This window comes from Narcine bancroftii, chromosome 12, assembly GCF_036971445.1.
Source record: "Narcine bancroftii isolate sNarBan1 chromosome 12, sNarBan1.hap1, whole genome shotgun sequence".
Taxonomy (NCBI): Eukaryota; Metazoa; Chordata; class Chondrichthyes; order Torpediniformes; family Narcinidae; genus Narcine; species Narcine bancroftii.
In genome coordinates this window covers 96,099,959-96,112,506 of record NC_091480.1, presented here as the reverse complement: position 1 = coordinate 96,112,506, position 12,548 = coordinate 96,099,959, and the positions used below count along the sequence as shown (strand labels likewise).

The following is a 12,548-nucleotide window of genomic DNA, read 5'->3' as shown; positions in this document are numbered from 1 at the left end:
TTGGACCTACCGAGTTTCTCCAGCATTCAACTATGGTGTCTGCAGAGATGGTCTCCTCCACATCCTGTGCCTCTTATCGAAATGGTACTGAGGTCAAGGTCAGGGTTGAGCAGGATGGATGGTCGACTCCTTATGCATGTAACATTGAAGTCGACAACATCATGTTGTCTTCAAGGCTTTAAAGGATTCTGCTGCTCATCATGGAATTCCTTCCAAACTCACAAACCTGTCCCTTTAGCCAATTCCAAGCTTCATTGGTCTCAGCATCTGACCACAACAACTCCTCCCTTCATAAGATTGGCTCTACAGCTTCATTGAGAATCAGTTGGCAGGGAATGTTGCATAGACGTTGGCAAGGCTACATTTGGAGTACTGTATGCTATTCTGGTCACCACACTACAAGAAGGGTATATAGACTTTGGAGAGCGTAGAGGAGAGGTTCATCATGATGTTGCCTGGAATGGAGTATTAGCCATGAGGTTGTACAAACTTGGACAAACCTGGATTATTTTCTCTGGAGCATCAGAGGCCGAGGGGGTGTCTTTTAATTTGTATCAAAGTTTCAAGTACTGGAGGGCATAGGTTTAAGGTGAGAAGGGGAAAGTCTAAAGAAAATTTGCAAGGCATGTCTTTTTACAGAGAGTGTGGAGATACCTGGAAGGTGCTGCCAGGGGAGGTGGTAGAAGCCGATACGAATATGTTTCAGAGGTATTCAGACGGACATTTGAACCTGCATGAGGAAAGAGATGTGGACCGTGTGGGACTCGTTAGATTGTCATCCTGAATGGCATAAACATTGTGCACCAAAGGGCCTGTTCTTGTGCAGTACTTTTCTAGGTTCATTCTGGGTGCCCATTGGTGACCTTCTCATGAAGGGAAAGAGAAAGAACAGCTTGCTTGGAACGTTTTCCAAGGCATGCGTCTAATTAACTTTGTACAAATCAGCATCATTTGGCTGTTGGCATATGGGACAAATGCACAAGTAAAATTGAAGCAATGTTTCAGAAAAAGCTTCTATTTTTTTCATGGGCTGTTTTAACAATGCATAAAATTGTCATGGCAAATATTGTTACCCTAATCTTTGCACAGTTGATGTAACAGTGCCAGCGATTGGAACTGGGGTTCGAAACCCCGCTGTCTGTATGGTGTTTGGACGTTCTCCCTGTACCTGCGTGGTTTTTCCCCAGGGGCCCCGGTTTCCTGCCACCGTTCAAAATGTAACAGGGGTGAAGGTTAATCGGGTGTAATTGGGCGGCACGGGGTCGTGGGCCAAAAAGGTCGGTTACCATGTTGTGTCTAAAATGTTTTAAAAATTAGGACTAACCATCTGTAGGTCAAAGATGAAAAGGTAATGGAAACAAAATGCTTTTATTGTAAGTAGTATTAGCTCTGCTTCTCTCCCACCAGATGTTAGTGCAACCTGTTGAGTGTTCTCAGTATTCCTGTTTTCATTTCCAGTTTCTAACTTATGCAGTATTATATTTTTTGATAAAATAGAAATTATATCTTGATTTTTGTCCAATTTCAATTGAATAATTTTATTCCAACAACTGGAAATACTAAAAATACATCTGGGCCATTTTAGTCTAACCAATGTTGAGTCATGTCCACAGTAATATCAGATGTGCCTGAAAAACTTTCAACCTGATATATAAATTCCACAACAGATTAAATTTATAAGATGATCTGGATTTCTACCATTTTTGCATTTGCATAAAATTTAAAAAAAAAACATTTGGAGACCAAGAGAGAAAAAGTTTGGAGAGGGTGCAGGGGAGATTTACCAGGATGTGGCCTAGATTGGAGAGCATCTCGTATGAAGCAAGGTTCACAGAGTTAGGGCATTTCTCTTTGGAGCGATGAAGGATGAGAAGTGATAGAATATTGTGAGGATCCTAGTTAGAATGGACAGCTTGTGTCTATTTCCTGAGGCAACAATATCAGATGTTATCCATTTATAAGATAAGTGGAGGACAGTTTGGTGGAGATGTCAAAGGTAAGTTTTATACTCAGGGAGTGGTGGGTGCCTGGAGAGCATCGCCAGTGGTAGTGGTGGTGGAGGCTGGTACAATGGCAGCATTCAAAAAACTCTTAGATATGCACGTGGATATAATAGAGGGTTATAGGTGTGAGGTAGAGAAAACTTGTATTGATGCGGAGGAAGTTTACAATGACATTATGCGTTGAATGGCCTGTACTGTGCTGTAATGTTCCATGAATCTACATGTTTCGTTGATCCGCTGGATTCCTGCCAACCATGAAATACCATTTACGCTAATTCTACTTTAATCTCATTTTATTCTTCCTCCATTCCCATCAACCCTCCCAGGTTCTATATTGGGAGGGATGACATGTCAAAAACATAAAGGGATTGCTGGAAAGGAATCTTTATGAACTGCATGCCAGTGGTTGACCACTTCAGTCTCTGCAACACCAACAGCATGTTCATGTATCGCTGCATTCAGGATGGATCACATGGCGCAAAAACAGTCTCGCTATTAGTGGAGGCCGAGGACATAAAGTAAAAATTCATTTTCAAAATTGAAGTACAAATGGAGGCTGTGTTTGTGGAGAGAGAACATTTTGCATTAACACCTTTTTATTCAGCACTCTTGTTGAAATGTTATCCACTGAGTAAGTTTGGATAGTTATTTCTTTGGCTTGGCTTCGCAGACGAAGATTTATGGAGGGGGTAAATGTCCACGTCAGCTGCAGGCTCGTTTGTGGCTGACAAGTCCGATGCGGGACAGGCAGACACGGTTGCAGGGGAAAATTGGTTGGTTGGGGTTGGGTGTTGGGTTTTTCCTCCTTTGCCTTTTGTCAGTCAGGCGGGCTCTGCGGTCTTCTTCAAAGGAGGTTGCTGCCCGCAAAACTGTGAGGCGCCAAGATGCATTGTTTGAGGCGATATCAGCCCACTGGCGGTGGTCAATGTGGCAGGCACCAAGAGATTTCTTTAGGCAGTCCTTGTACATTTTCTTTGGTGCACCTCTGTCATGGTGGCCAGTGGAGAGCTCGCCATATAACACGATCTTGGGAAGGCGATGGTCCTCCATTCTGGAGACGTGACCCACCCAGCGCAGCTGGATCTTCAGCAGCGTGGACTCGATGCTGTTGACCTCTGCCATCTTGAGTACTTTGACGTTAGGGATGAAAGCGCTCCAATGAATGTTGAGGATGGAGCGGAGACAACGCTGGTGGAAGCGTTCTAGGAGCCGTAGGTGATGCCGGTAGAGGACCCATGATTCGGAGCCGAACAGGAGTGTGGGTATGACAACGGCTCTGTATACGCTTATCTTTGTGAGGTTTTTCAGTTGGTTGTTTTTCCAGACTCATTTGTGTAGTCTTCCAAAGGCGCTATTTGCCTTGGCGAGTCTGTTTTCTATCTCATTGTCGATCCTTGCATCTGATGAAATGGTGCAGCAGAGATAGGTTAACTGGTTGACCGTTTTGAGTTTTGTGTGCCCGATGGAGATGTGGGGGGGCTGGTAGTCATGGTGGGGAGCTGGCTGATGGAGGACCTCAGTTTTCTTCAGGCTGACTTCCAGGCCAAATATTTTGGCAGTTTCCGCAAAACAGGACGTCAAGCGCTGAAGAGCTGGCACTGAATGGGCAACTAAAGTGGCATCGTCTGCAAAGAGTAGTTCACGGACAAGTTTCTCTTGTGTCTTGGTGTGAGCTTGCAGGCGCCTCAGATTGAAGAGACTGCCATCCGTGCGGTACCGGATGTAAACAGCGTCTTCATTGTTGAGGTATTTCATGGCTTGGTTCAGCATCATGCTGAAGAAGATTGAAAAGAGGGTTGGTGCGAGAACACAGCCTTGCTTCACGCCATTGTTAATGGAGAAGGGTTCAGAGAGCTCATTGCTGTATCTGACCCGACCTTGTTGGTTTTCGTGCAGTTGGATAATCATGTTGGGGAACTTTGGGGGACATCCGATGCGCTCTAGTATTTGCCAAAGCCCTTTCCTGCTCACGGTGTCGAAGGCTTTGGTGAGGTCAACAAAGGTGATGTAGAGTCCTTTGTTTTGTTCTCTGCACTTTTCTTGGAGCTGTCTGAGGGCAAAGACCATGTCAGTAGTTCCTCTGTTTGCGCGAAAGCCGTACTGTGATTCTGGGAGAATATTCTCGGCGACACTAGGTATTATTCTATTTAGGAGAATCCTAGCGAAGATTTTGCCTGCAATGGAGAGCAGCGTGATTCCCCTGTAGTTTGAGCAGTCTGATTTCTCGCCTTTGTTTTTGTACAGGGTGATGATGGTGGCATCACGAAGGTCCTGAGGCAGTTTTCCTTGGTCCCAACAAAGCTTGAAAAACTCATGCAGTTTGACATGCAGAGTTTTGCAGAGATAGTTATTTACTCTTATTATAAAAGAGTTTTGACTTTCTCACGCACTCCAACTCTCTCACTATGCTTCAAACTGAAGCAGATCAGGACCTTAGACTGTTGTAATAAGAGGTTGAAAATGTCTGTAAAAACTCCAGCCAATTGGTCTGCAGAATTTGAGGACGCTGCCTTCCATAGGTTGTACCTGGTCTTTCTTTACGATTCTGAATCACATGATGTGAACGCATAGATCTGGTTTGTGGAAATCTTGGTTCACCCATGGCTTCTGGTGAGGAGACACCAGGATAGCCTCGGTCGGGTGTCCATGAAATTCCTGATAAGGTTGGTGCAAGGCTTGTTGGATTGACAAGCAAAGTAACTCGGTTGTAGCTGAGATTCCTGTAAGATAGAAAAAAAAATGTCTTTGGAATAGATGGGTCCTTATGAACATCCAAGTTGTTCACCAGTGTCCTTTCTGTTTTCTTGCCTGATTTGTGTTTCTTGGATCAAACCAGCAGGTTTTACCTCCTTCTGTAGTAAAACACGAAAGTCTGCAGACACCGCGATTGAAGTAAAAACACAACGCTGGAGAAACTCAGCAAGTGAATCATTGTACTTTATGTAGCAAAGATAAAGATAAGCAACCAATGTTTTGGGCCTGAGCCCTTCATCAAGGTACCTTGATGACGATGAAGCGCTCAGGCCCGAAACATTGGTTATGTATCTCTATCTTTGCGATATAAAATACACTGTTTGACCTGCTGAATTTCTCCAGCGTTGTTTTTACTTCCCTCTGACGTGGCCTAACAAGTTACATGATTGCATCAATGGGTAAAAGTTTCAATTCAAGATGATGGACCAATAACAACTTCACAGTCGAGAACAGGTAGGTGAACTGTCCAAAATGCCCAATGCCTGTAATATAAGACACCAAACTTTAATTGTCCAACACCAATGTCTCTCGTGTTCTTGATTCATGAGATCTATTGTTTAGTGACCAATAACCCCAATGTTAGTGTGTTCTCCCAAACTATTGGCACCAAAACTTGCATTGGTCAGGTGAATTAGCCCATCCTTGCTTCCAAGGTCAAGGTAGGGATCTCAGCCATGTGGGTTTTGTCCGCTGATCTCACGAGCAAGACTGGTAAACACAGAAGGGCTTATTTTTAATGGAAGGCATCCTGCAATGCAATACCTGAATGGGTTTTAAAGAATGCTCTGTATTTTCTGGGACAGTGCAGGCCTCAAAACTGATTCATGTTCTTTCTCAATGAATGTTCCAACAATTCCAGGGACGGTAAAAGTTATAAATTGCAGAAGTAAGTGCCAAAAGAGAACAGTTTCCAATTCTGATTATATTTTCAAAACCCTAACTGTCAGTGCTTAATTATGAAATCCTTTTGTTGGTTGTGGCAGACAAGATGAGGCTGTTATGACTGTAGTTGGCGATGTGAGCTGCAGAGAGCTCAGATATTTTTCTGTGCAGTGTCTAAAAGACATGCATTATTGATTCCATAGCTGTCATTGCTGCTCTTTTTAGATGGGTTTGTGTTAAAGCAGTTGATGCTCAATTTTCAATGCATTTCAGTTTTGCCTGGGGCTATTAATATTTATCTTATATTTTTGGCATTGTGAGTGAGCCACGGTACATCACAGGCTGGATGTGAGGTTTACATTGGTGTGCACTTTGCACATTGCTGACCCTGGACTGATCCATGTGTTCTGCATTAGATTTTACTCATTCATTCAGAACGGCGGTGAGGATAGATATTTACGAAGCATCAGCCATATAAAATTTAAACCAGATAAATCAGTGAATAATAACTCCAAATGTGCGTGGGAGGGGAGTTGGCGGGACTTTAAGGGTCAGACTGGAAAGTGGGTCCTCAACTGCTTCCATTGTCATTGGAAATATAGTGTGACACAAAAGTTCAAACTGAGAAAGATTTTGCTTGGGCTTTCACCTGCAGAACAACATCAGATTTCTCGACCCTTACTTCTGGTGAAGTAGTACACAGAATTAAAATTTCCCCTGAGTATAGAACCACACAATACTGCAGCACAGAAGTAGGCGCTTCAGCTCTTTAATATGTGTCAAACTACACATGGACAATTGGCTTCTTGAACACTCCTGTCCATGTACCTGTCCAAATTTTTCTCAGATTCTGAAATCGAACCTGTATTTAGCACTTCAGCTAACAGCTCTTTCCACATGGTCATCACTCTCTGAGTGAAGTTCCCCCTAATGTTCCCTTTAAACATATCGCCTTTAACTTGTGTGCTCTAGGATTTGTTTCACCCAATCTCAATGGAAAGAACCTTCTTGCAATTAATGTACCAAACCCCTTATAAACCCATCTTACTGTGAATGTTGCACACATTGTGTAGGGCCCTGGTGAGATCATGCCTGTATGCTGTTTTGATGTCCTGTTGAGAATACAACATTGGTTCCATGAGACTGGTTCTTGATATCGTAGGGCCGTATGAGGAGAGATTGGGTTGACCACGCCAATGTGTCTTGGAGCTGAGAAGAACGTCAGGGTGCTGTTAAGATTACAGACTCAAGATGAGAGAGGATGATAAGAAAACCTCTTTACTCAAACATGTATTCCTGGGAAATTCACAAACACAGAAGGTTGGAGTATAGTACAGATACTCCCTGACTTATGGACACCCCCGAGTGTGGAGTACTGAAGTCTTAAAGCAAACTTTTTAATCAAATCTCTTTTTTTAAAATCATAGATTTGAAGATAACAACTTAAAGCTTCCTGAATTTGTTGAACATCCTTGGTGAATCTTTCCACATTCTGGTCCATGGTTACCTTGTTAGTCAACGTCCCAGGGTCCATAGGCTGAGCATGGCCATCTTGATTCTTCTGTGCATGCGCACGTCTTCGGTTGGCACCTGCATGGTGGGCTGGCATATTAGAGTTCAGTTGGCGCATGCGCGAGAATGAAGAGCCCTGATGATATTGAACTCACACATGCGCCAATTGATCTCCAATATGCAGACCCACCATGCATGCGCCAACGGAAACTCGCAAATGTGCCCAGCCTATGGACCCTGGGACACTGACTAACAAGGTAACTGTGCGTATTTTAGCTTTTGTGTGCCCTGTATCTCTGTAATAGTTTGTCAAATATAACATAAACCATTACATTTTAGATATTTTTGTATATATTTAAAATAAATTTGATCATATAAGTCGCATATGTCAAAGTCAGGAAATACTGTACAGGGGACTGAATGTAGTTAAGAAACTGGGTATATCTCTGGGCAGAAAAGATACTGTTGAGTGTGAGAAAATATGGCATGATGATATTGAATGTCAGAGCAGGCTCAAAGGGCAGAATGATTTACTCCTCCTGCTTTCCACAGGTGACAAGATGATGATGGTTAACGTTCTCCCCGCCCTCTCTTTCTTTGCAGAACTGCATGAACCTGCCTCCAGACAAGGTGAAACTGCTGAGCCAGTATGACAATGAGAAGAAATGGGAACTCATCTGTGATCAGGTAAATTGACCCCATTTGACCTTCCATCTTCATTTGTCAAGCTACAAATTTTTGAATACCTCAACGAAGTGTGAGCGAAATCATGGCCATGCAACTTCAGCACTTTACAGGTGACTGAAGAATGAGATTATTTGTCAAGTGTTCTAGCCCATCACCATGGACTTGAATTGGGTGAATAATTTGATTTGCAACTTTCGTCAAGTCTCCAGTTCTTTGAAAGGTCATTTCAGCAATTTTTAAATGTGTCTAAGAACCTTTAATTAATGATTTATTAAAGGAGCTAAATTAGTGAATAGAAGACTGAACTAACAGCTCACGAGGCTTCAACAATCATGTAGGTCTCGAGCTTGAGGGTGGTCAGTAACCCCATTGTGCCAGTGATTCTAATTAACAACTTATTACACTCCCCGCTGTTTCTTTTCTAAATCTTCCCCAGCTTTGGATGCTTGCATTGTGCATCTCAGTCTTTGATGGTAGCATACACCTGTTCATTGTTCGTGCGCCTAGTCCTTTTGGCAGTGTTTTTGCTGGTCATGTCTATTAAATGGTAGTTCTCTTGTCCCACTTCCAAAAAAGACTGTGAACACATGGACAATTGGGTTTTTGAGACCAAGGTGAAGAATTCTTTGATGAAAATATGAAGGAATCTGGAACAAAGGCATGAGAATGGAGATCATGCCCAAATAAACCAAGATGTACTTAGTGGAGAAATAGTTACAGGGAGGAAAGTGAGGGATTGGAAATCTCTGGGTGACAGCAAAGACTTAATGGGATGAATGGTCCTCCATGTTGAAACAAAATGTGAGGAGATATAAATGTCGGGATTAATTGAGAAGGCTGGAGGAGACAAATAAGTAGATTATTTTCCTCTGTATCCATCCATCGTCCCGATGGTTATGTACACTCTTTCATCCTTTCTCAAGTGCGCCACCTCCTTTCCCCGAATCACCTGGGTTTGCTGCTCATCTACGCGATATATCCCTGATCCAAACCTTTTGAGCTGTCAGCAAAGACTACCATTCGCTAATTGAGGCTCCTTGTATAAATAATTGATGAATGGTTCTGGGACAAGTTTAAAAATTCAACAAGAAAAGTTGCCGATGTTTTTTTACTGAAATGGTCCTCTTTCCAAACAAATGTTAACTTTGTGCTTTCTAAGCTTAGTCCCATAGAGGGCAAAAGAAGCATGGCTCACCCCTTCTGAATTCTGAGTGATTCATGTTTACTTGAGTTCTTTGTGAATGCTTTTGCTGAGAAAGTTTCTTTACCAAAAGGGTAAATTCCTGGAACAAGTTTTGAGTGTTCAACTTTGTTATGCGCTTTCTGGAACCCCATATTACCTCCCCCGCCCCCTCCCCCCTCCCCTGCATTCATTGCTTCTTCAGATAGGGTCTAAATTTATCAAACATTAATTGCTCATTAAGTCATGGAGTAGTACTGTCGTGGTGTGGTACTGTACAGAAAGGCCCTCTGGCCCTCCTTGTCTTTTTGCATTAGAATTTTGTCTGCTGCTAGGTGATAGATACATGACTGTGTCTTCTAGGGCTGGAGGAAAAGGATTTCTTGGATACTTTGCAGTTAAGAGATCAAGTGCAATTCAGTGACCCTCTATCACAGTGTGAGTTATTGAAGGAATCATCTGTGGAATGTCATACCTGTACGACCTGGCACTGTGAGGGGATCTTTTAAAGTGATGAGGTCTGAACTGATATTTATTGGGGGATGGGTGCAACACATTGGACTGGTTGGGGTGCAATGGTTGCAGATCTGAGGTTTGGTTCTGGGATGAGTGAACGATGAAGGGTTAGCGTGGAGATCAGAGTTGGTGACAGTGGGAGTTCCGTGCATCCTGGATGGAGAATGATGCCTCATACGCCAGGCTTCAGCTCAGCGTTTAATACGATCATTCCCCAGAGGTTGGTGGGGAAGCTGTTCTGGCTGGGACTCAACACCCTTCTCTGTAACTGGATCCTGGACTTCCTAACGGAAAGACCAGTCTGTCCAGAATATCGAACACTGTCACGCTAAGCACTGGCGCACCTCAAGGGATGTGTGCTCAGCTTTATCCTGTACACACTACTGACCCACGGCTACGTCACCAGATCTAGCTCCAACAGTGTCATCGAGTTTCCAAATGACACAACAGTCATTAGCCTCGTCCGCAACAACAATGCGCCCGCACTACACAGAAGAGGTGGAAAATTTCGTGAAATGGCGCGAAAGTAACAACCTGAGTCTCAATGTGGACAAGACGAAAGAGATGATTGTAGACTTCAGGAGGACCAGGAACGATCACTCTCCACTACACATCAACAACTCTGTAGTGGAGAGCACCAAGTTCCTCAGAGTTCACTTAACTAGTGATCTATTGTGGACTCTCAACATCTCCTCAGTGGTCAGGAAGGGGCAACAGTGACTGCACTTCCTGACATGACTGAAGCGGGCAAGGCTACCTGCCACCATTTTTTGTCAACCCGCTACAGGAGCTCTAACAAGAGAGTCCTGGCTGGCTGCATCACAATGGGGTATGGTTGCTGAAGAGAATCAACGTGAGCTCTGAAGAAAGTGCGCAAAATCATTGAGGATCCCTTCCACCCTGCACACAGCACTTTTCAGCCGCTCCCGTCGGGGAAGGGATACAGGAGGATTAGAGCCAGCACCACCAGGCTGAGGAACAGCTTCTTCCCACAGGCAGTGAGAATGCAGAACGACCAAAGGAACTGCTCACATTAGCCATCCGAGACTTTCATTTGTACAAAACAATTTTTATTAATTTACTTTTGTTGCTATAATACTTGCCGTGCATATGTATTATTTGTCTGTCTGTGTGTTATGACTGGTTGTGTGTCTACGTGTTTTGCACCGAGGACTGGAGAACTCTGTTTCATTGGGTTGTACTTGTGCAATCAGAGGACAATAAACATGACTTGAACGTGACTTGGTGATGAATGACCAGGATGTCCAGGGTGTGCTGAATGAGGGTGCAGAATAAATAAGTGGTCAGATAAATTGCTCTTATAATGTTGTTTCAGGGATCAATGTTAAATCGTAGAATTGCACAGCATAGAAACCATCCCCTTCTGCCCACCTTGTCCATGGTTAGAGAGAGAGGTTGCTTTGGTTGTTCAGCATTCTCACTGCCTGTGGGATAGTTGATTATAGTTCCTTTCCCAGACCAGGGAAGTCAAACAATAGAGAGGGCAGAGTTGAAGGTGAGAGGGGGAAAAACTGAAAGGAGGTCTGAGGTGAAGACATTCGACATGGAGGATGGTGATTATTTGGACTAACCTCCCAGAAGAGTTTAGTAGAGGTAGGTACAATTAGAATAGTTAAAAGGTACTTGCATAGGAAAGGTAAAGGCCAGTATAGGTGAAGAGGAATAGCATAGAGGGCCAATATGGTCTGCATGGACAAGGTGGACAGAAGGGGATGGTTTCACCAGCTTTTCCCCCACCCCCCAGCTTATTTAGGTCATGTTCATGTCCTCTCGCTGCCTTTTTCTAGTTCAATGCCTTGTATTTTTATCTTTACCTATTTTTTACACTGAACCCAAGTTGTTAAAGCTTTTGATATATTGTTGATATGGCCTAATTCCCTTCCTTCTTCATTAGACAAACGATCTGAAATGCATTCTATAAAGAACGTTGATCACAAATGTTGCCCCAGACCACCTGATGCTTATTTTGGACCTCTTGCATTTATCTCTGTAGCATCCCCTTTCTTTTGCCTTTTCCATTTGTTTTTTTTTCCTCTCACAGTTGTACAGAACAGAATGAGGCCCTTTGACACTGCAAGTTTGCACCAACACTATATGAATCCAATTTATTCTGCCATGTACAAGTTTGTTGTCATCCAATTGTACAAGTACAAATCAACAAAACAGCGTTTTTCTGGTCTTTGGGTCAAAACACACAACCAGACATGACACACATACAAACGAATAATGTATGTATATATGCAATACATATATAGAAATAAATGCTGTTTAAGAAATAGTGGAGTCTCAGATGGTTATTGTGAGTAGTTTATTTTAGTCATTCAGCATTCTCACTGCCCGTGGGAAGAAGCTGTTTCTCAGTCTGGCGGTTCTGGCTCTGACCCTCCTGGATCTCTTTCCCGACGTGATTGGAGACCACAAGGATTTTGCAAACCCTCTTCGAACATCGATCACGTTGATGGGGGAGGGAAACTCTCGTGATCCTCTCTTCCACTCTTAAGGCCCTGTGGATTGACTTGCGATCCAATGCTCTACACCAACCATTACCACACTACGATGCAGCTGGCCAGGACGCTCGCGATGGAGTTGCTATAAAAGGTTGACAAAATGATGGCTGGTAGCCTTGTCTGCATTAGTCTTCTCAGGAAGTGCAGACACTAGGCCATTTCACACCAGGCCTCTTCCTGGAGGCCGGCTACAAGAGCAGATCGAAAACTTAAAACTTGCCTTTCAGACAGCAGCACTAAAAGGCTGCTCCAGCATCACATTCATATGGAGAGGCACTTCGTAGCACCCTCCGGAGCCGATGGAGGTGGGGCAACTGGTGCTCTCGTGTCACCCGTCATAAATACGCGGCAGAGCAATGGATGTCTTCCCTACCCATAATCCCCCTTCAACTGGAACCGCTTTGTGTTTCCCAGAACAATTCCAGCTGCATGGGGGATTATGGGTAGGGAAGATGGCCATTACTCTACTGCATTTTGAGCCGCAGA

At 43.6% G+C, this 12,548-nt stretch overlaps 1 protein-coding gene across 2 annotated transcripts in view; it reads left to right on the top strand.

Moving 5' to 3' along the window:
* Positions 1-12,548, top strand: part of LOC138746699 (formin-like protein 1) — a 167,742-nt gene that overhangs the window by 62,289 nt on the left and 92,905 nt on the right. For both annotated transcript variants that reach the window (XM_069905011.1, XM_069905012.1), the window contains exon 2: positions 7,755-7,838. In XM_069905011.1, coding sequence (XP_069761112.1) covers positions 7,755-7,838 — 84 coding nt within the window. The remainder of the gene's footprint in view (positions 1-7,754; positions 7,839-12,548) is intronic.